This window comes from Myotis nattereri, assembly GCF_964212035.1.
Source record: "Myotis nattereri genome assembly, chromosome: 5".
Taxonomy (NCBI): Eukaryota; Metazoa; Chordata; class Mammalia; order Chiroptera; family Vespertilionidae; genus Myotis; species Myotis nattereri.
Window position 1 is genome coordinate 15,418,149 of NC_138080.1, and position 23,443 is coordinate 15,441,591.

The 23,443-nt window shown below is 57.7% G+C and overlaps 1 protein-coding gene across 1 annotated transcript; it reads right to left on the reverse strand.

Moving 5' to 3' along the window:
• Nucleotides 1-464: 464 nt before the first annotated feature.
• SORBS3 (sorbin and SH3 domain containing 3) lies at nt 465-23,149 on the reverse strand. The gene is made up of 21 exons (XM_081091133.1): nt 22,888-23,149; nt 20,440-20,590; nt 20,054-20,171; nt 18,623-18,816; nt 17,726-17,789; nt 15,552-15,590; nt 15,011-15,104; nt 13,275-13,365; nt 12,969-13,055; nt 12,819-12,872; nt 12,064-12,150; nt 11,344-11,390; nt 10,785-10,924; nt 10,553-10,605; nt 10,418-10,464; nt 10,130-10,244; nt 7,083-7,208; nt 4,830-5,141; nt 3,540-3,643; nt 2,450-2,556; nt 465-793 (listed from the first exon to the last, which is right to left on the reverse strand). The coding sequence occupies exons 2-21, from the start codon at nt 20,533-20,535 to the stop codon at nt 732-734; spliced, it is 2,037 nt and encodes a 678-aa protein (XP_080947259.1). The 5' UTR covers nt 20,536-20,590; nt 22,888-23,149; the 3' UTR covers nt 465-731.
• Between the last annotated feature and the right edge of the window lie 294 nt (nt 23,150-23,443).

The following is a 23,443-nucleotide window of genomic DNA, read 5'->3' on the forward strand; positions in this document are numbered from 1 at the left end:
GCAAGGTCCCCGTATCCACATTTATTTTACATTCTCTTCCAGAGGGGACCTGAGGGCTGGGGGGAGCTGGGGAGGCAGGAGGGCACGACCTCTGAGGCCCGACCTTCTGGGCACTACAGTAGCAGGTCACCCAGGCCCAGGGCTTGGCAGCTTTTGGGAAAAGGGGGCCTTCAGGTAAGACCTCTTGCCAGGCCCCAAGTGCTAAAGAGGGGCTGCGCCCACCCCCACCCCACTCCCAGGCCCAGCTGGAAGCAGGAAGGCAAAGGGGCAGCAGACCAGCTGGAGTGACAGGGGAGGAATCCCCTGCGGGCGGCCTTTGGTCTCTATGAGGTTAGGAAGCTGCTCCTTGTTAGAGGAACCCCATGGGGGTGAAGCTGGGAGCCAGTCCCTGTTAGAGGAAACGCCACAGCAGGGTGGGGGCGGGGGACTCGGGGGTCTGGTCTCAATAAGGCCGGGAAACAGTCTCCACTTCAAAGCAGACCTCTGTATTTGGGGATCTGGGTAGGGGAGGAAATAAAAGGACTGCGAGAGGAACGCTTGTGAGCTGTGGGTGGGAGTCAGTCCGGGGGGGCTTCGAGGGGGCTCCAAGGGAAAGGCTGTTGGGCTGTCTGCAGATGCCAGCAGCCAGGTCCTGGGGAGGGAGATGTGGGAAGGGGGTCCTCTCTCCCTCTGAGAAGAGCTACTGCTCTCCACTCCATCCTGGCCGGGCTCTGAGTTGCCATGGAGACCTCTCACACCGGAGCTACATAATTTCCAGGGAATGTCCCAAATTTCTGGGTCCTCCGGGAGACACCTGAAGGAGGAAAAGACAAAGATCATTCCCACACTTGTTTTTAAAATAGGAAAGATGAGGGCCCTGCCCCCTGCTGGCAGTGGCCAGAACTGCAGGTGGAGTCCATGTCCCAGGGAGGGAGGAATTGTCTTCCCCATTCCTGCCTGCTAGTGGCAAAACCTTAGGTAAGCAAAGCTACACTTGCTAAGTTCCATAATGACCCACCAGTCTGAGCACTCAGCAACTGTGGATAACTGCACACAGCCCAGAGTAACTCCACCCTTCCTCGGGAAAGCAAGGAAGCAGGAGGGCGAATCGCGGAACCTAAATCCGTGGGCATCTCATTGGTCTAGTCTAGTATGACACCCCCGTTTTAGAGAGGGGGAAAATGAGGCCTAAGAGGCCAAGTGAATTCCCCCAAAGCACTCAGCTGTTTAGGGGTAGAAGTGGGCCTAAAATCCAGGCCTCTTGTCTGCCACCCCCCCCCCAAAAAAAAAAAAACACCTGTGTCCTGGGGTGGTGAAGGGGGAATGCTAGGAATACGAAATTAAAGTCCTGGGCCTTCCCTTCCTGGCCCGCTGGCATCCTGATTTCCTTCTGAGTAGCCCATGCCCACCTTGTACGCAGGCCTTGCTGAAACTGTTCCCCTACCTGGAGGGCCTCTCTTTCTTGCTCTGCCATCCTTCAAGGCCCAGCTCCCACACTTCCTCCAGGAAGCCTTCCCTGACTGGCACTGCCCACCACGATAAGTCACATGTGGCCACTGAACATTTAACTGGTGTCAGTGTGACTGAGAAATTGAATTTTCTAAACTTTTCCTCTAAAAGCACGAGGCTTACACCACAAAGGTGGTGCTTTTCTTCTTGTCTATATAAATGTGCAAAACGTCGATAGTTACAAAGACACTGAAAAGCAGACGTGTACAGAGTAAAATGAGAATGTGCCCCAAACACACCCCTCTGAGATAAGGACATTAACAGGTTAGGACTTCAGAATCACTGATATGGCTGAAGCCTGGTCACCAGTGAGGTGCTGGGGTTCGGGTGAGAAAGGATGGGCTGCCAGGTCAAGCGACTGCCCCTGAGGGCCCGGCCCAGGCAACCCCCCAACACTGCAGGCCTCGCAGCCGGCTGCACGGCACCCTGGCTGCTCGCTGGTCTCAGGACGGCCCAGCCTCTGCAGCGGAGGCCTGGACAGGGCCTGCCCCGCTGGGGAAGCAGGCCACGTGAAACCTGCTGGTTGGTCACCCTGAACCAGGCCAAGGCCAGCTGGAGGCTTCCTGCTTAGTCCTTTGCCAGAGCTGCCCCTGGACCAGCTCTGAGGGCCGGGATCTCTCTCTCCTTTTGGTGGAAAGCGGCTGGGGAGCGAGCTGCTAACTGGGGTGGGAGTGGGGGATACACAGGTGTGAGACTTGGTCCAAGTCTGAACTGACTGAATCAGTGACCTGGGCCACTGATTGAGGGATGAAGGCAACAACAGAAGTGCTGGCCCTGGGGAGTCAGCCAGGCCAGAAGGTGTATGTGCTGAGTCAGGCCATGACTCTGCTGAACCAATATCCCCCGCCCCCCAGAGACCCTGAGGTACCTGCTTCCAGCCTGCCCCCAGCCCATCCCTCCAGGACCCTGAGGTACACATCCTTCTAGCCTACCCCCCAGCAAGACCCCCAGCCACACATACCCACAAACCAGCCATCGTCACACTGCTGCATGACATCCACCCGGTCCCCCTCCCGCAGCTCCAGCTCGTCCTCGTTCTGGGGTCTGTACTGGTATACTGCCCGGTACCTGCAGGAGACAGTGTCATGGCAACCACCAGAGCCCTCACCCCTTCCAGAGACCAGACCCAGAGTCTAAACCCAAGTGTTGCCACGTCCTATGACTTTTCCAGGGTTTCTCCGTGCTCCCGACAGCCTTGGCCCAGCTCCGGGAATGGCAGCTCTGCCTGGCTCTAGCGCATTCTTCCCCAGGCCTGCTCCCTGCCCTCCAAGCCCTAACCACCCAAACCCTGCCTCCTCGGCGCTCCCAGTGCCTTCAAGTCTATCCTCCCAGTTCCCACACCTCCACGCACTGATCTCAGGGCTGGGAACCGAGGAGACTGAGGCTGGGGCTGAGGGAGGGACCACAGGGCTGACAGGGACAGGCCAGGAGCACTGCGGACAAGTAGCCCCACCTCGCCACCAAGTCACCCGGAAGCACAGCAAGAGCCAGTGCTACCTTATCAGGAGTCTCCCAATTCCAGCCTGCCCCTAGCGGCTAGGGCCTAGCCCAGGGGTGGGCAAACGTTTTGACTCGAGGGCCACAATGGGTTCTTAAACTGGACCGGAGGGCCGGAACAAAAGCATGGATGGAGTGTTTGTGTGAACTAATATAAATTCGAAGTAAACATCGTTACATAAAAGGGTACGGTCTTTTTTTTTTAGTTTTATTCATTTCAAACGGGCTGGATCCGGCCCGCGGGCCGTAGTTTGCCCACGGCTGGCCTAGCCCATCTCTCCAGGGCCCTGACACACCTGCTTCCAGCCTGCCCCTAGCCCATCTCGCCAGGGCCCTGACACACCTGCTCCAGCTGGTTAGAGAGTTGTCCCAATATGCCAGGGTTGTGGCTTTGATCCCAGATCAGGGCACATACAAGAATCAATGAATGAATGCACAAATAAGTGGAACAACAAGTTGATGTATCAGGGTCCTGGAGGCTAAGGGGGTTGGTGTGCTTAGCACTGCCTGATGCAGCCCCCACCCCTGACCAAGCTCCCACAGTCGGTACTCACGGGGTCCAGTTAATCTGAGTGGTGTTGTGGGAGGAGGTCCCCAGGTCCACAGCACGGCTGGAACCTCCAGGATGGGACAGAGAAGACCCAGGGGTGCTGAGACTCTGGGGGTCCGCAGGAGGAAAGGTGGGCAAAGGCAGCATGAGGGGGAAGAAGTGAAATGGCCCCCCTTCCCCAGGCAGCACTGCCCCCTCTGCTCATCTGATCCTGTCCCCACGGCACAGGAGGTCTGTGACATTTCACGTCCCAGGTGGGGCAGGTGGCTGGTTTCTGAACCCTGTGGACAGCGGGGGAGGAGCCCGCCCAGCTGTGCCTGCTCATACTCGTTTGCTGAGTGAAGAGATGACTGCGGGAGCAAACGGGCTTGTTTGTGAGCCCTCAGGATGGGGACCAGTGACTCTCCTTAAGAATAAACTTGTAGTTCAAACCCACCCAGCTACCCTCTGTAGTGGGAATTATCATCCTCATTCACAGGTGAGGAACATTCTACCAGTGAGAAGACCCACATCCAGAGACAGTAAGTGATATGCCCAAGTGCAGGGCGCAGCTATAGGGTAAGCCTCGGACTGACCTGTTGGCAAAGCCACAAACAAGTCCCAGCTTAGAGGGCACAGCCCTCTTAGCATAATTAGGCTTGACCTTATGAAGCTCCCTAGATCTTCTCTTGGTAGCTAATGGCTGTGGGAGGTGCAGCAAGTGCTGCCAAAACAAGTGAAACTCACAAGAACATTGTAACTATGGTGACCACTACCTTGTTTACCTCTGGCTATAAAATAAAGACTCAGCTTGCTGTCTGGATCTCTCTGTGGCCTCAGCCAGGCACAGGAAGATACACCTAGACCCAGCTTATTCTCTTCGTCTGTCTTTTCTTCATCCTTCGCCACCCTCCCTCAGGCTTGCGAACCCTTGGGGAACTGGTTTGGCACACTCAAGGTCACAGCAGGGCCCAGCAGCCCACCCCCCAGGCGCCCTGCCCTGTGCCCAAGGCTGAGAGGGACAAGTCACAAAAGTGGAGTCTGAAGGGTCAGGAGGCTTGGAATGGCTTTGGGGCCCCACCAACGGCCGGCTGCCTATCCTATTCTCCCTGCAGCTCGAGGGCCAGAACCAACTGGAGGGCTCATAGGTCCACAAGGCCAGGGTGGGGCTGCCATGCCAGGTTCTGCCCAGTCAGTCACCCACCAGTCTGTCGTGGGGCGGTCTGGGAAGGGTTCTGAAGTGACCCGTCACAGGAATGGGGGATACAGGGTAGGGAGCGGGGATCAGCTCTCCACCTGAAACAGGTCATCTTACCTGGGTTTGGGATTTGGGCTCCTGGGCCGGGAAGGAGAAGCCGGTGCGGCGGGGGGAGGTCCGGCCCCCCCAGTCGGTGGGATCAGCTGGGCTGCGTGGTGTTACTGGGGAGCTGGGGTGACGGGCAGCCAGCCGGGCGGCGCTCATGCTGGGAGAGGCGGGGAGCTGGGGGCCCTCGTCGCAGAGGCGGAGCCGGGGCTCTCGGCACACCTGCACGTAGCTGACCGGGAAGATGCCCTGGCGCCCAGTGCCCGAGATGCGCCCCTCATACCAGTTCTCGTTCACCTTTCGGATCAGGCAGATGCGCTCCCCCTGGGGGAGAAAGGAGTCAGGATCTGGAGGGCTTCCTGGGCACCTCGAACCCAAGGCTGCCTACACGGACACCCAGGGGGATGGGGCTCCGAGGGGCTAGGAAGTGGAGAGTCAGGAGCCAAAACCAGGCCGCCTGGCCACGGAGCAGAAGTCACAGGGGAGCCTGGTGGCTAATAACACGGGTCCAAACCGGGCTCTTGCCAGTTTCAAGCTGCATGGCCCTGGGCAGCTGACTTTGCCTCTCTGAGCCTTGGTTTCCTCACTCGTGAAGCGAGGATAGCAACACCGTGGCTGTGAGGAGCAAAGGGCATGGTTGGCAGCTTGGCAAGAAGCACTGGCCAGGCACTAACCCCCACTGGTCCTGTCCCTGCCTCCGCACGGAGTGATCCTGGCACCACTGCCAACAAACAAACTCCCTGATGACAGCTACTGCCTCCTCAGGCCCTCACGACTGAGGTCAAGTCGGCTGCCCAGGGGAAGAGGTCTCCAGCCCTCTCCGGCCCCCACCTCTCCACCCCGCCACCTCCTCCCCGTTCTGTCCCTGGGGTCAGCTCTTCTGGGGGACATTCACTAGGGGCATTCATGGCTTCGCCCCAAAAATCAGCCAAAGGGAGACCAAACCCTGCTTTCTAGGACAACATTTTTAAAGCTTTCTTGAACACGATCTATAATAAAAATTGTAGTAACAATCCAACACACACTCACACACACACACACACACACACAGGCATAAATGCCTAAAAAACATTTCTATTTTAATTTTAGAAAGAGGAAGGGAGAGAGAAACATCGATGTGAGATTGATCCGTTGCCTCCTGCACATGCCCCGATTGGACTGCGGATCGAACCAATAACTTAGGTATGTGCCCTGACCGGGAATCGAACTGCCACCTGTTGGTGTATGGTGCGATGTTTCTTCTTCTTCTTTTTTTTTTTTAATATATTTTATTGATTTTTTACAGAGAGGAAGGGAGAGGGATAGAGAGTTAGAAACATCAATGAGAGAGAGAAACATCGATCAGCTGCCTCCTACACACCCCCTACTTGGGACGTGCCTGCAACCAAGGTACATGCCCTTGACCGGAATCGAATCTGAGACCTTTCAGTCCGCAGTCTGACGCTCTATCCACTGAGCCAAACCGGTTACGGCGGTGCGATGTTTCAACCAACTGAGCCACACTGGCCAGGGCATAAATGTCCACAAATGTGATAGGATACCCTTACTACATGCAAGGCATTCTTTTTTTTTAGTTGATTTATTTTAGAGAGAGAGAAAGAGAAACATCGACTTGTTCCACTTGTTTATGCATTCATTGGTTGATTCCTGTATGTGCCCTGATCTGGGATCAAACCCACAACCCTGGCATATTGGGACAACTATCAAACCAAATGAGCTTCCTAGCCAGGCTACATGCAAGGCCTTCTAATATTTCCATTTTACTCTTTTAAAAATGCCCTGGCTGGGTTTCTCAGTGGTTAGAGTGTCGGCCTGCAGACTGAAGGGTCGTGGGTTCGATTCAGGTCAACGCCAGTACCCTGATTGCAGGCTCTATCCTTGGCCCCAGTCCGGGTGTGTGCAGGAGGCAACCAATCAATGAGTCTCTCTCACATCAATGTTTCTCTCTCCCCCTCCCTTCCACTCGCTCTATAAAATCAATGGGGAAAAAAATACCCTCAGGTGAGGATTACAAAAAAAAATGAAAACAGTAAAAATGCTGATTGTGATCCTCAAAACCTCCCAACCTGGAATGAAAAAAAAAGCACTACTCTAGAAGTTTTGGACTTTTAAAATATGGGCTACATGAAGGGAAATTAATCCAAAGAGACTGAGAAAAAAATTGAAAATACTAGATGAAGGTGGATACACCTCTTTTTAACAATGTACATATTTCGTCTTCACCAGCCCCCGCCAACCCCCACTTCCTGCCTGGCCCTGCCGCACCTTTCGGAAGGACAGCTCCACCTCCAGATCCCCCTTGAAATTGTACTGGGCCACGGCTTCTCCATACTCCAGCACCTGGTAGGTCGGGGGCTTGTGCGGCTTGGGGATTTCATCTGCAGGCAGCACCTGCAGTAAGAAAGAGAGAGAGAAAGGCTCAGCCTAGACATTAATCGGTCACAGACCTGGGGCTCCTGGGAGGGTGAGGCAACTAAGAGAAGGTGGTATGGTAAGACCTGTCCCCAGGCCAGAGAGGGACAGACACCAGGCACAAGCCCAGGGTGGTGAGCACAGCCACGGGGCTGCTGAGGCCCAGAAGCCCTCTGGAGGGAGATTCTGCCCTGGAGGTGTGTGGCGTGGGCGCTATCGGAGTGGGCAGCGGCCAGTTCAGTGAGCTGACTTGGGGGGGCAGAAGAAACAAGTTTCAACTGCTGGAAGCCAATTCCAGTATGTCAGCAGGGCTGAATCTCTGGAGATGGCTGAGGGAGGGCATGTCCCCAAACCTGAAAAGGATGAATAAATGATTGCTTGCTGCCAGACAGCTGAGGGCATTTCAGTCTACATGTTATTGCCTCCTGCTGGCCAAACACCTGAATAGCAGAAGGCAGTTTCTCCAAAACCTGATCATCTGACAATGGACTGTGTATACGAAACCTGGCCCTTTGATGTACATCTACCTCGCCTTAGGACAATTTGGGTTAATGAAAAGCAAGGAGTCCTGAGACAAGGAGAACTTAGTTCCTTTAGCCAAGTCTTCTCTGACTCCCCATAATGCCTTTCAAAATTATGTTTCGTCTCTGGACTCTTATTTAATTTACGCACAGCGCCTTCTCCAGGTGCCTGAACCCTCCTTGATGCCGGATCATGACCACCGGCGTTATTAAGGAGTGGGCACACCGGCTGGCGTGTTCTGAAAGCGAGGCGCTAACATGTGCCCATTGCCGAGGACCCAGTGTCCCTCTTCCTCCTGCCCTTCTACCCCACCAGTTGCCCAGAATCTCCATGCTCTTTGCTTCACCCTACTCATAAAAATCAAGAAGCTAATCAACTATTTCTTTTTTTTAATACATGTATTTTACATGCTTTTATTGATTTTATATTTTAAGTTTTTATTATTGATTGATTTTTAGAGAGAGAGAAACATCAACTTGTTGTTCTACTTATTTATGCATCCACTGGTTGTTTCTTGTCTGTGCCCTGACGGGAGATAAAACCTGAAACCTTGGAGTATCAGGACGATGTTCTAATCAACTGAGCCACCCACCAGGACTGTTCTCATTGAGTTTAGAGAAAGAGAAGGAAGAGGGAGGGAGGGAGGACAGAAGGGAGGGAGAGGGAGAGAGAAAGAGAGAGAGGCAGGGAATCCAACCAGTGGCCTTGCAGTACATGGGACGATGCTCAAATAACTGAGCGCCACTGGCCAGGATGCTAATAAACGATTTCATACTAAGAGCTACATGACTGATGACATGGAATACTGTATATACTTTGCGAAATTGCAGGATCAGAGAGTCCTGAGGGTGGGAGAGGCCTACTGATGTCTGCCAAATCAAAAGCCTGAATTAAAACCACCACCCAACCCATAGTTCAGAGAAAGTCACGAAGGAAATGGGAAAACAGTTTGAGTTGAATGAAAAAAAAAAAAATGAAAAATCTGTGGGATGCAATTAAAACAGTGCAAAGAGGAAAATTTATAGCGTTAAATGCACATAGTAGGGGGACTATTTCAAATCCATCATCTAAACTACCGCCCTAAAAACCAGGGGAAAAAGCGCAAACTGGACCTAATGCAAGCAGAACCAAATACTAAAGCGGCAGAAATAAACGATATGGAAAACAAAAATAGAGAAAAATCAATAAAATCTAAAGTTGGTTCTTTGAAAAGATCACTAAGATGAACAAATCTCTAGCCAGAATTAGAGGACACACAAACTATTAATATCAGGAAAGAAAGAAAGGACATCACTACAGATCTTACTGACATTAAAGTGATAATAAGGATACATTTACGACCAACTTTAAATTAATAAATTAGATAGCTTAAAAGACACAAATACCAAAGATAACTGACAGTCCTTTATCAAGTCCAGAACCTATACCTTCATTCAGATTCTGGATCTTTTACTTAACAACTTGTCTCTGAACCTTCGCAAGCCCATCTGTAAAATGGGGCTGATCTATCACTTTCCCAGGTTAATGAGAGGAACCAGGGAGGTAATTCAGGTGACTCTGGAACAACAAAGGTTCAAACTGTGTGGGTCCATTTATATGCAGATTTTTTCAATTAAATATATTAGAAAATTTTTGGAGATTTCCAACAATTTTTAAAAACTCACAAATGAGCCAGGTAGCCTAGAAATATGCCCCCCCCCCAAATTATAAAAAGGTTATGTCATAAATGCATAAAATGTATTTTCTCTTCCTTATGATTTAGCTTACACTATTGTAGGAATACAGTATATAATACATATAACATACAAAATAGGTATTAATCAGTAAGGCTTATGTTATCAGTAAGACTTCTTGTCAACAGCAGGCTATTAGTAGTTAAGTTTGGGGGGAGTCAAAAGTTACACGTGGATCTTTGTGTGGGGGGTCAGCGTCCCTAACCCCTGCACTATTCAAGGGTCAACTGTACACATGAAAATGAATGCATGCATACGCGGTTTGTAAACATCATGCACTTTGTACTCTTGCCAGGTGTAATTAGGATTCATCCCAAAGACAGCTTGAGAGAGATGGGTTCTGCATGGTGAGAGTCTGGGACACTGACAGGGCTGGCAGGCCTGGCTCTCCCAGGCTGACTGGGTTCCAGCTTTAGCCCTCAATTAACAAACATTTCCCGAGTACAGGCAACGTGCTGGGCCAGGCTGTGGGGGCCAAGGCTGCGAATGAGGCTGAGACACGGCCCCTGCCCTGAAGCTCACAATTTACATCTCAGGGAAGCTGTGAGCTGTGGCTGCCAGCTCAGGAGAGAAGCCATGGATGGATAAGGGCTCTGCACACCCAACTCCCCTCCCCCCACCCCCCTACTGCTGGCTCCAGCTCACCTCCACGTAGTTAGCAGGGAAGATGCCCAGCCTGCCATGGTGCTCCCCCTCCAGCCAGTTCTTGTCCACCTCCTTGTGGATGTAGACAATGTCACCCTTCTTCAGGGTCAGCTCCCTGCCGGCCAGAGCAAGGACATGGGCAAGCTGAGGCCCTCCCCATGACCCTGTCCAGCACACCCAGAGTCCCCTCCACCACCTCCTGGGGATGCCTGCCTCAGCCCCGCCTCCCCTCTCCCCCAGGGCAGAGCCAGCCCCAAGGGGCAGGGGAGGGGAGGGAAGGGCACTTACTTGGGGGACTGTGCCTGGAAGTCAAACTTGAGCCTGGCAGCCTTCCTCTGTGCAGGGGGAGAAGACACGGGGGTGACCCCAGGACCCAGTCCAGGCCCTCCTTGCGCCCTGACCCTAATGCTCCCACCCCCTTACCTTCTTTTCTTCCTTCCTGGCAGGGCTGACCCCTCGTTCAGAGGCACTAGGGTCTGCGGAGAACATGAGCTCAGCGTGGGAAGGCCAGGCCTGGGGGGTGGGGCTGGGATGGGGTCCCCCCACGGGCACCAGTGGAAGCAGGGGCTAGAGGATCTTCCTGCCCCACCCCAGAGGCACCAGGTCTGGTGACTGGTGGGCCTTGGGCGGGAAAAAGGGCAGACCTGGTCCTTACCTCGGGCTGAGGCAGGGTAGACAAAATCCCTACGACCTAGGAAGGGGCTTCCTCCATCCGCCATTCTGTGGGGGCTCAGGGGCCAGGAGGAGCCCCGGTAAAGTGCATTCGGGTTGCTGAGGCTACAGGCAGAGGCCGGGCTGCGGGGACACAGTGAGTGAGTGAATGAGCGAGCCACCTGTCTGGCCTCACGCCCTACCAGGCTCACCCCGCCCGCCCAAGGCCTCTCCCCCGCCCCCCATTCCAGCCGCCTCGCCACAGGACGTCCGACTTCCCAAGCAGTGGGCCAGGCGAGGGTGCGGCCGCGCGGGGAAGTGCGGGCGCGGCCACCCCTCCTGGGCTGAGGGCAGTGACCATCCAGGGCCAGGACGGCCGCCAGGGCGAGCGGTGCCCGGTCCCAGCCAGCCACCTGCCGCCCTCCCGGCCCCCTGCGGCACGCAGCGCCCCGTCCCCGCCGGCCGCTGGCCGCCCTCCACGTCTCCCCGACTCCACACCCCTCCCCGCGCCACGTCCCCTCCCGGCCCCGTCGCCGCCGCCCTCCGCGCCCCCGGCCACTCACCGCGCGGAGCACCGTGGCTCCGGGGGCTGTCGGGGCACCTGGGAACCCTGCCGGGGAGAGGGCGTCAGGCCGGGACCGTCCGCTGCAGCGCAGCCAGGCCACCGCCTCCGGAAAAGTTGGCGGCCGGGAAGGAGCGGGGTGGGCGGGGCGGGGAACTGGGAGGAGACCGGGAGCCGGGGAGGAAGCGCGGGGAGCGGGGTGCGGAAGAGGGAGGGAGGCCGGGGAAAGCGGGCGGTAACGAGGGGATCCCTGCGAGCTGCGGTCCGGTCCGGGGAGGTCCCGGGATTGGGGGGGGGGGAGGTCCGGGGGAGGGCTGTGGGGGGGAGAGGTCCGGGGGAGGGCCGGGGCGGGGAGGTCTGGGGGGGAGAGGTCCGGGGAAGGGCTGTGGGGGGGAGAGGTCAGGGGGAGGGCTGGGGGGTGGAGAGGTCCGGGGGAGGACTGGGGCGGGGAGGTCTGCGGGGGAGAGGTCCGGGGGAGGACTGGGGCGGGGGGCGGGGGGTGAAGGTCTGGGGCTGAGCGCGGAGCCGACCTGGAAGGGCTCGGAGGAGGCACTCGGAGAAGTCCCGCCCAGCCTTGGAGAGGGAGGGCGCAGACAGGGTGCAGTCTGCCCGAGGTCGCGCTGAGTGCAGCCGGAGGGACACCTCTGGTAGCCCCGCTCCCCCAAGCCCAGCTGCTGCGGACTCGGGCGCAGACTCCGGGAGGGGACTGGGAGGTCGGTACCTTGGGAGACGTCTGCCGGGTCTCAATGGCCCGCAGGTCCTTGTCCAGCTCCGCGCTCAGCTTGGCCAGCTCTCTCTCCAGCAGGACCTGCGGCGGGTGATGGGAGAGGCTCGGCAGTGGGAACTCGGGGGAGAGGGAGCGGGGGAGAAGCAGTGCGCGGTTGGGGGGCGCAGAGCGCAGGGCACCGGGCCAGGACGGGCGCAGCCATCCGGAACTCCCAAGATAGTCCCCGAGGACTTCCTGATTGTGCCCCAGTGCCAATGACTGTGGTTACTTATCTAATCAGGAGCCTGCAGGGATCCCCATTTTCTCTCCCATCAAGTCTTCGTGGCCTTCCACGGCCTGGCTTCACTGTACCCACCCGCTTCCCCGCCACTGCCCATCCTGCCGGCCAGACTTTGCCTCCGCGCCTCCCCATCCTGAGCGCCCTCTAGCCCAACCTCCCCAACTCTTTAGAGCTCAGCGAACCTCTAAGAATACTTCCTGAAAATTCCAGGCCACACTGACCACCCTTTTCTCTGCTCCCGCTTTGGTCAACACACATTTATTCCATGCATGTTTGAGTGCCTGCTGAAAGCCAGGCACTGTGGTGGGTGCTGGGGATACAAAGATGAACTCTGCGGGGCTGGAGAGGCTGGGAGCTGTGGGATCTGCGTCCTTTGCCCATGGTCACCGGGGCCAGCATCACCCAGAGATTCTCCTTTGTCCCCCAACATTGCTGTCTGCCCTTCCCCCACCTTCCCTGCTGCACTCACCTCAATGGGTTGGGAGGGCTTCTCAGTAGGGTCATCCACCAGAGGTTTCTTGGGCTGAAGATGGGAGGGTGAGTCAGAGGGTGCCAACTCGCTTGCCAAAATGCACTGGCTGAGGGTCATCCACTCCCAGAGGCCCAGGCCCACACTCACCTTCTGCCCAGTCTCTAGTTCTTGCATAAACTGGTTCCAAGATTCTTCTGCCCAGACATTATCTGCTTTCTCTCTGCGTCGGGGTACCTGCATGGAGGTGAGTAGGCATTGGCTTGAGTAGAGGGACACTAGGACCCTGGGCAGGCTTTCAGGCCACTGCCCCACCCCTATGACCACCAGTCCCCTACTTGGATTCGCCATGCTGCACCGGCCCCAACGGAAGGGGCATTACCTGTGCTCTTTTCATGGAGGGACCTGGCCAAGAAGGCGCTGGGGACCCTGTGGGGAGGGATCTGGGAGGGCTACCTGATTTGGGGTCCTGGGCAGGGAGGAGAATGCTCCAGGGTTACAGTTGAAGGTGCTTCTAGGAAACTCTTCAGAGGGGTCCCAGCTTCTTCTAGAGAAAGGGGAGGGCGTTTCTTAGGGAAACTGAGGCACAAGTGAGAACACAGCCCTGGTGGAGGGAGTGCACCCCGTCCTCTCCTGCCCCAGGCTCGGGAGCAGTGTTAACTTGTGGAAGGTTATGAGCTCTGAGTTCAAATCTCAGCTCCACCACTTGGCTGTGCTACCTTCTGGCACGTGACTGAACTGTCAGAGCCTCAGATTCAATGCCTGTAACGTCAGAACGATTCCCACCCACGCAAGGGTGTGGTGAAGCTTAGGCCTGACTCAGGCATCTGCTCCATGAGGGGCCAGTCCCTTTCCTGCTGGCCTTGGTGCATAGCCTGCCATTGCGTCCAGCCTGCCCTGTGACTGTGGCTATGTATGTTGGTGCTTATTCGGTGAAGCTGGTCTTTTTGGCTGCACCTGTGCCCAAGGGTGTGGGACTATATACTAGTCCGAGGAAAAGCCGGGGCAGGAACAGAGCCTGCAGCCTGACCCTGGAGCCCTGGGCATGGATTTCAGAGCCCTGGGCCTCCCTGCTCTGAGGGTGCTGAATTCATGACTTCATCTGCGAGGCCACTCCAGCCACATTCCAGGCACTGCCATCGCACTTGTCCTAGTCCCCTCCGGGGCTCCCTTCTTGGCTGGCTTAAAGGTCCCAGCCTCTGTTGAATTTGGATGTCTTCACTAAGTGGAATGACTGTACCAAGCTTATCAAATGATGGAATGTCTGACCGCAGGGTCAGGATTTGTTGACTGTAATCATGACTCTGCTCTTTATTCTCAAAATAATATTGGTGATAATGAGAATGGAATATGTCGTTCCTTATTTAAGGAAACTCTTGTCATGATTAAGTCTATATTAATAATGTTGGTGGAGACTTGCTATGACCCTTAATCCTCATGACCACTGAGTGACCCCACTTAACAGATGGGGCCACTGAGGCTTAGGTTGGTTAAGTTGCTCAAGGCACACCAGCTTGAATCCAGAACCCTGAGCCCAATTCTTGAGCTCGTAGCCTCTGTCTTATTGATGATGCGGAGAGCCACAGGCCCGTTATGGCTACCCTAACGAGGTGAATCCTGCCCAGAAAAGAATCAGAAGCTCATGGATTTCCCTGAGGGCAAAGCTCCTCATTCCCAAGGTGGGGTTGAACCCCTCCAGGTCCAGGCAGCCGGGCCTGGGCCTGTGTGGTTTGCACAGAGAAAAGCAGCTGCACCCTACCCCTCCCTGGAGGGGCTCCCCTCTCCGCAGCACCCGCACCGGGGGAGGAAACTTGGACCCTCCACCCCTTGTTTTCTCTCAGGCATCAGAGCGATGGCTACAGATCCGCGCCTACTCGTGGTTACGCCTGGCTCTCCACCCCATAGAACCTGTGGATCTTTGGGGTGATGAATCCTGTTACCAACCACAAAAGCATCACAGGGGTCCTGACCAGGAATGGGTGCAAAGTCCACCCCTGCCTGCCACTCCCCTTGGGCCCTGGCAGGGAAGGGAGTGTCTGGATCCTGAGAAGGGGCTGAACTGTCCGGGGAGCCAGATCCCCTGCTTGCCTACTTTGAAGCTGTGCCAGCTGTTGCCACCAGGGGCTGCCAGTCCCCACAGGGAAGCCAGGGCCCCTCCGCAGCCCTCAGGCCCCTTCCCCATGGCGGCTTACCCGCTCAGAGAGGAGGCCTGGCTTGGCCGGGATGCAGGTCTTTGCTGGGGCCCTGGACACCTTGAGTCTGCAGAGGTGGCACAGGAGGAAGCCACTGCAGGTGGGAGAAGACAGGTAGGGTTGGGGAGGTGAGAGCAGGGGTTGAGGTCACCTGGTTGACCACTGGAGGTTCTGACACCCATGCCCACCCTCAGTCCTGGGTAGCTCCTGGGAAAAGGGTGGTGTTCCAGACCCCTTAATGTGGGCTTTGCACGAAGAGCTTTGCTCTCTTTAAGAAATCTTCAAAACAGCTCTGGGGTGGGTAGTGTCCCCATTTTAGGGATCAGGAAAGAGAGGCCCAGAGAAATCACCACCAGGGCTGGGCATTCACTGGACAGGGAAGCTGAGGTTCTCGAATGCCACCTGCCAGGGGTTGGGAGCTTACCGGAAATGGGCATACAAGCTTCTCAGATTGAACTAAGCCAACTGGGAAGCCCCAGAGCCAGGTGTGGCTGCAGGGAGGGTCAAATTCAAGGCCAAGCTGAGCGGGCCACCCCCTCACCTTTGGGTGCTTCCTCGAAGGTCCAGTCCAGATTCAGGTCTGCGGAAACAGAAAGGCCCGGGTCAGGGATGGGATAGCAAGTGAGACCGGACTGCCCTGCGAGGCTGCCTCAGCTGCTCCTAGCCTCCCTCCTGCCTAGAGCAGGGCCAAGGGACTGAGTCAGGGCCTGAGAATGTCCCGAGGGAGGGAAGGAATTAGGAGGGCAGTTCTGGGGAGGGCTTGAAATGCCTCTGGCAGACTTAGGGCCTGAGTCAGCCAACCAGGGCAGTGGACTTGCCCAAATTCCTGCTCCTCCCCCCCTAGTTCCCATACATATCCTCTCCCTGACCTTCACAGACCTGCCCTCACCCCTTCAGGTAGGGAAAGGCCAATTCCTCTTCTCCCTCTTGCCCCTTCTGCACCCTCTCCTAAATTCGTGTTCTTCCCCTCTTTGCCCAGACCCACTCCTCACGGTGCTCATGACTTTCTGGGGCCTCCTAGGAAAAGCCACTGATCAGCCAACCCACTCGGTCTCCTAGGCAGGCAGACGTGCCCCAACAGCTCCTCAAACGCCAACCAAAATGCCCCCTCCGACCCCAGGCCTTCTTCTGGCTCCGGAGCTTTCTGTTGACTTTGCAGCAGCGGCTGCCCCTCACTCACTGCCCCCAGTTCCCTTCTTGTGGAGCAGGCTCAGCCCCACCGCTCTTGCTTCTCAAGGACCCAGTGACTGTCACACGACCAATCAAATGGCCGGCGGCATGGGCCCATCAGCAGCATGGTCACGGTGGGTCCCTTCCTCCAGCTGCAATGCTGCTTCCACTTGGCTTCAGGGAGACCACTCTGGTTCTCCCCCTGCCGCCGGCTGCCCCTTCAGTCTGTGTTACTGAGTCCTGCTCACCTCGGGAACCACTCAGTCCCAAGACTCAGTCCTTGGGCTGCTGTCCCTCCCTCTCCCCAGGTCATCTTATTTTAATCTTCTGGCGTAAAAAATAACATCTGTTCCAGGGATTTACAACCTTGGCTGCACATTAGAATACTTGGGCGGATTTGCATCGAAATCTCTCTGAATGAGTCCCAGGTATTCCCGCCTGTAGCCCAGGCGTGGCCCCGAACTACAGGCTTGTGTCGTAACCGTCTCCGCAGCATCTGCACTCGGATGCACCACATCTGAACCGGCGCCTCTTACACCTGCGCCTCCTGCAGTCCCCCCTGCATTTGTAAGTGGCAGCTCCATCCTTCGACCTGGTCAGGTTAGTCAGCCGTGACTCCTCTCCTTCAAATCCACCAGCAAATTCCCAGTACTCTGTCTCCGAACCCCCCAGGCCTGCTGCTGCGGCCTGGTCTGAGGCACTGTGGCTCCTACCTGGTCCCCTGTGGCCACCTGCCCTCTCTCTCCCACCTGGCAGCCTGCGTGAGCCTTTCCAGATATCACTTGTCAGAGCATGTCACTCTTCTGCTCAGAACCGCTCAGCTCTTGCAGAATAAAAGCCAAACTCCTTATAATGGCCCCAAAGGCCCTCCGGGACCCAATCCCATCTCCCGCCATAGTCCCCTCACTCCATCCTGGCCTCTCCTTGATATTCCAGAGCATACCAGACATGCTTCTGCCCCTGGGTCTCGGGGGTCCCCTGGGTGCAGCACCCCTCCCCCACCCAGCAGGGCAAACTCCTTCACTCCCTGGGCTCTCTGCTCCGATGCCACTTAGCAGGGAGGGGCCTTCCCTGCACTGGGTGAGCCCCAGCCCTTGGCTCCCTGGTGCTGGCCACCAGCTGCTGTATTGAGTACTTATCATCTGCTTATTCTGTCTCTTTCTTAAGCTTCACTGGGGCAGGGACATTCTTGTGTGTCCTGTTTTATCTTCAGCGCCTGGAATAGTGCCTGGCACACAGTAAGTGCTCAATACACGGTCACAGGAGTAACTGAATGAATGAGTGACCTCGTGGATGCCCAATACCCTCAAAGGATCCTGGGGACAGTGCCTGGTCATTGTTCCCGCCCTCCGCCCCCAAGAACAGGGAGGAGACTGGAGGATACTTCCTGTGCCTGTTTTAGGAACCACTCCGCACAGAGCCTGGGTGGGTGCAGAAGAGCTCCCTGAGCAGGCAAGTTCCTTCTCTACCCCTCCCTTCCGAAGCCCCCGGAGCTGAGCCCACTGGGGTAGTGGTAGGGAGGGGGCCCTGGAAGGGTGTTCTCACCTGGCATTTTCCGGTGAATCTGATGGAACATTCTCCGGTACCAGTCCTTAGGGCTGTCCACACTCTGGGATCAGAAAAGGCAACGTCAGGCCACCCTCCGAATACCCAATACCCACAGAAGTTTTTCCTTACCGGGCCCTTTTCCTGTGAGCCCCGGTGGTGGTGGGAGGGGGGGGGGGCGTGCGATGTCTTTACTGGCAATGACCTCGTGTAGGGTGTTATATAGGAATAACATATGGAAAGGATCTCCATTAGTGGTGATCCTGACACTGAGAGATTTGGGTGGTTCACATTTTTTCACTTTGCTTTTCTATATTTCTGATGTTTCTACAAAGAACACGTGCTTCTATGTCATGAAAAATTAATGCAGTAATATAGGTAGAAATGTTATTTCATATCCCCTGCCTCACCTGAAACTCAAGACAGCCCTGGAAGGCAGACAGGCATGTTACTGACCTCAGGTTCAGATGGGGAGATGGTGAACTGAACTAAAGGCAGGTAGCTGGCTGAGACAGGCATGCGGGGGGGGGGGGGGGCGGGGGAGGGAAGGCTGGTGAGGAGGGGAGGGCAGAGCCGCTGGGAGTCTGGAGCCCGGCTCCATCCACGCTCACCACTCAGGACTCTGTGCTCACTCATTCAGCCAGCCATCCACTCAGCAACCATGGCATGAGCATTGTGCCAGGCCCTGGGACTAGAATCTAAGAGGGGCCCCTGCCAGCAGTGGCCCTCCAGTGCTGAGAGCCAGGGGGCCATTCTCTTATCCCACAAACCATTGTGCAACTCAGACACATGACTGCCTGTGATTTTGCGGGGCTCTGAGATGTTTGGGTACAGCCTTGGTTGCCCCAACTTTAATTCACAGAAGTGCTCAGCGTGGGTCCCCAGCTCTAGACTCACAGATCGGGGGGCAATGGGCATGCCGCTCTCATCCACGGGCCCGATTCCCTCGTACTTGACCCAGCGCTTATCCTGGCGTTTGCTGTCCTTGGTCCATGTGGCTGACCAGTTCTGGGGATGCTGGGAGGCGGGGGTCTTCTGGGTCCCCGCCGGCCGGTTCCCAGGGCCTGGCCAGGTCTGATACCAAGCCGGGTCTGCAGGGTGTGATGAGAGCATTAGCAACGGGCAGGGGCCCGCCTGGCCTTGTCCGTCCCTCGGTTCTTCAGAATACTGATGCCCTTGGGTTTAAACATTTCAACATCGCCTTGCCTGTTGGAGCTGGTGAGGCAGATGCTATCATCTCAGCAGGACCACGGGCCTCTGTTTGTTTATGTTTTAGTTAAAGTGAATAAAAACGGATTTTGTCCTCAGACATCTGTGCCCACCCCGCTCTGCTCTCCTGGGGCCGACCTAAGAGCTTCCAGAATGAGGGCCGAGAATCACTACTTGCAGAGAATGCCGGGCCGTCCCAGCTGGGAGGCAGCAGGGTGGGGCAGAAAAGGTGCTGGGCTTGGAGGGGACAGATCTGTCTTCAGACTCCAGATCTGCCCCCTACTGGCTGTGTGATCTTGGGCACAACAATCAGCCTCCCAGTGCCTCCATTTTCACTTCATGGGTCCTCATGGAAGGATTCAGTGATCTAGAGGGTGTGACCGTGCCCAGCACAGTGCCTGGCACACAGTAGAGAGGCTCTCAATAAGGGACAGAAACTATTCACCAGATGTGGCTGCTATGTCCTCAACTTCCCCGACCCTTCAGCCCCCAGGGCAGCAGCCTAAGGGGCTCAGCCTCCGAGACTCAGCTCCTCCCTGGGAAGATGTCCATTCTTTGCCAGGGATTGAATAGATGAGGCTTGTGAAGCATCCTTTCAGGGCTCAGCACGGTCAAGTGCTCAGCAATTATTGGTTAAAGGAATTAAGCTCCTTGACAGAGTGCCTGCCCCACGGGAATGCGCAACAAAGGATGCCAGCTCCTCAGAAGGGCCCCGGGTGGGCCCGCACCGAGGGTGTCCCAGGATCCCTCGGACCCTGTGGCCCAGGCTGCGGTGACTCACAGGAGCCCAGGAGCTGACAGGCTCTTGGAGCTGCCTGCCCACCTGTGTTCAGCCCCTGCACCCTTCTACAGCCCACATGTGCTCCCATTCCTCGCCCCTTCATCCCCAGTGTGAGCCACTCCCTGTCCTGCTGGAGGTCCCCCCGCCCCAGGGCAGTGTCCCCTGCACACTTCCTTCCCCTGGCACTGCGGGGAGGAAGGGGAAAGATGTGTCAGCCTCTCTCCCACAGCTTTCACTCTCAAGGGCCGGCATGCTCACCCAGGGAGGGGCAGTGAGATGAGCTCCGAGGGCCCTGCCCCACACGGGGCTCCCGACCCGGTTTTCCTGAGCAGACCCACCTGGGTGCCGGGAAGCCTCGCTCCTGGTTGGGAAGTACCCATTGCACACAGTCCTGGGCGCAGGATCATGGAACTGGAAATTAAGGGTGTTGGAGCCACCATTCCGGATCACAGGCACCTGTGGGGAGGGGCCAGGAGCGGCAGCTCAGGCCCAGAAGGTTCTATGGAAGGGTGGCAGGGTTGGTTGCCAGGACCCAGCCATACCCCATGGTGAGGGCTCCAGGGCCAGCTTGATCCTTTTTCGGGAAATCAGGGAGGCTCCCTAGAGCTATCTTCTGACCCCTTCCCAGCTCCCAGTCCTTTAATCCTCCTGCTCCCCACCTGTCCTGCCAGGTCCCCACCAACTATGGGCCCACAGTAACCCTCTCCCTTGCTGTCTCACTCACCCGAGTCCCCCTGGAGAATGACCCTACACGGAGGTGGCCAGGGATGAAGTCGTCCAGGCTGAGCCCCGCTGGGCGGCTGCAGGGTGGGGCCTGCATACTTGGGTCGAGGTCAGAGGGCTGTGGGTGTGCCAGCAGCTCCTCTGCACGTCCTCTGTGGGGAAGGAGGGAGGAAGGGGAAGCCCTGCTGGACCAGCTGCCGTGCCCTCTGGGCTTGACCTCCGGGTGGGTAAGAGGGGACGACTGTGGGAGGGCGTCAGGGCCAGCTGGGTGGGAGCTCCAGGACCCAGGAAACAGGCCACTCCGGGCACCCGCCTGCAGGCTGCCAGTGCCAGCTCCCGGAGGCACAATGGGCTGCTTGTTAGGCTGGGCAGGAGCTCTGGGTGGGAGTGGGGGAGGGGAGGCTGGCCAGGAGCGGGCCTGCCTGACAAAGCTTCTGGCCGGCCTGCCGGCCAGCCCCTCTGGGGTTCTCTACACAAGCGCGCATTCCCCCAGAGGGAGGCAGAGGAACGGGGGCAGCTGGCGGGGGCCTAGGCACGCAGGACTTTCAGTTCCCCCTGCCTCCCCTAGGCCCTGTGTGCGCATCTGCTCACCAGCAGGCACAGGGCTTCCTCAGGCCGGGAGAGGCCTTGCGCCACAGCAAGGCCAGCCGCCTACTGCCCAGCAGGCCCACGGGGGAGCGCGTGGGGGTATTTCCAGGCAGCAGGAACCACTCCCCAGCTCAGAGGAGTATCTGCTCCCTTGTTTGGCCTCTTTGGCTTGAACTGCTGCCTCAGAGGGCTCAAGGTGCCAACGAGGGTGGGGGCAGAGAACCAGCACACACACACACACACCACTGTCTCCTACACCTCAGGCTGTTTTTCAACAGAGGGTCTTCCTGGGAGCAACATGCTTGACTGGCCAGCCGGGTTCTTTGAGCCCCTCTCCCCTCCCCCGCCACAAACGTTAGCTCAGAGGAAGGGGCTTCAGGCATCCAGGAGATGGAGGTGGTAGGGCTGACCAACAGGGCTTTCCGACCGGAGAGTGGTGGTGCAGAGCGGGTTGGACTGGGCCAGAAGCTGAACCAACCCTCAGCACCTTCTAGGGCTGGACCGACTCTGGTGTTTTTGTTCTTTTAGGCCTGTGTGTGCCTGAGGGGCCTGGGGGCTCCCGGGAGGGCTGTGAGGGACTTGCAGGGTGCTGTGTGCATGTGGTGGGCGGTAAGTGCAGTGCTGTGCATGTGACTTGGGGGGGTACCACCCTGTGTGGGGTTGTGAGGACGGAGGGTGTCAGCTGTAGGTGGGAGTGTGCCGTTCTGAGGTGCGGGTCGTATGAGCAGCACAAGAATTACGGAGAACAGAGGGGATGCAGGTACAGAAGGGCTGTGCTTGCTCCTGTACCCAGTCCCTGCTCCGGCCACTGGGGGCTGGAGGGGACAACAAGGCTGGGGCAGCTCCCTGCCTCTGGTCTGAGTGGGGGCTTCTTCTGACCTTTGAAAGACCTACTGCGGACATAGCTTTCCTGTGCCGCCGCCTGTGGGGAGAAGTGGAGAACGGAGGCCAGAGGAGGGGCAGCTCACCAGCTGCATCCAGTTAGGGCTCCTACCAAAAACACAACATGCAGACACACCCCAGTCCCTGCAGCTCTCCCTCCCCTCATGGGGGAAATCGAGGCAGAGAGAGTGGGAGATCGGATCCAGGGCAGACTGGTTCCTAGCAGCAACCCCTCCCAGACCAGCTGACTGCTTGTGGCCAAGTTGCGAGATCAGCATCAGCAGTCCCTACTGTCAGCTGACCCTGCCTCCTTCCCAGCCTCCAGCTGACCCACCCTGCTGTGCTCCCGGAGGAGGGAGGTCCCCCACAGCATTTTCTGGGCTTGCTGATCCTTGGGGGTGGGGGAGGTGGGGGGGTGGGTGGGGGAGAGTCTGCCTCTCCCTGTGGCGCAGCTCCAGGGACATGCAGGGGAGGGTGTGGATGGGCAGCTGAGTTTGTGCTTGGCAGCCTGGTCAAGGGACATTAAGGGGGGCTTCTCATAGGGAGAGGGAGGCATGGGGGGAACTGGTTTTACATCCAGCAGAGGGCAGAGGGTGCCAGGAAACCTCGAGCTCCCCCCACCCCACTCGCACCCCCACCCCCCAGAATTCAGACAGCCCTTCCCCTCTGCAGGTGGGGGCTCTTCCAAAGCGCTAGGGGAGCAGAAGGGGCTCTGCTATGGCCGGGGTCTGTTCCCACTGGAGACCTTGCCCTGGCCTGGGGCTCTGCCCTCGGCGCTTTGCGGGTGCTCTCTAGCTACGAGTCCACGTGGACAGGACAGGTTTTCTCAAATCTCCCTTTTGGTGGATTGAGGGGAATACTTCTCACCTCTTTCCGTCCCAGAGTTTGGGGCAAGGCCCCAGGGGAAGGGCTCTGAGCCGTCCTTAGGGCTGGGCGCAGGTGCCGCCCTACCCCTGGCCCCCTCCCCTCCCACACCTACCTTCCCCAGCGAGCAGGTGGCAGGTGGCGGGGCTGAGGACGCCGGGGAGGACCGGGGCATCGCAGCTGGACTCCAGCCTGGTGCGGCCGCGGCGGGCCCTCGGGGAGGGAGGGCGGGAGCGGTCCCGGCTGTGCTGTCCACCCTCGTGACCGCGTCAGGACGGGCTCGCGAGGCTGGGCGCCCGAGGAGGAAGAGGGATGGACGGGGCCGCGCGCGTGCCGGGAGGAAGGACGGAGAGGCGCGGGCGGGCGGCGTTCTGCCCTCCTCCAATTTGGACCGTGAGCCGGACGGGAACGGGGGGGGGGGGGGGGGGGGTGGGGGTGGCGGCAGGGGGACCTGCGGGGCCGGGGCCGGGGCGGGGGGCCGGGCGTGCCAGTGGCCTCCGTCGGGTCGCGCCGCGGAGACGCTCTGGCCCTGGCGGAGGGGGGCGGGCTGGCCGCGTGGAGGCGCCGGGAGGGGCCGCCGGCGTCCCCGGGGAGCCCGCTCTGGCTTCCCAGCGGCCTCCCGGCCCCCACCGCAAGTTGGCGTCGGGGCGGGCGCAGGGGGGTGGGGGCGA

Excerpts from the sequence above, each read along its gene's own strand:
- SORBS3 (XM_081091133.1), bottom strand. The coding sequence starts at position 20,535 with ATGCAGGCCCCACCCTGCAGCCGCCCAGCGGGGCTCAGCCTGGACGAC. Across the intron at positions 20,172-20,439 it reads CATTCTCCAGGGGGACTCGG|GTGCCTGTGATCCGGAATGG; the intron begins GTGAGTGAGACA and ends CCCTCCCCACAG. Across the intron at positions 12,873-12,968 it reads AACTAGAGACTGGGCAGAAG|CCCAAGAAACCTCTGGTGGA; the intron begins GTGAGTGTGGGC and ends TCCCATCTTCAG.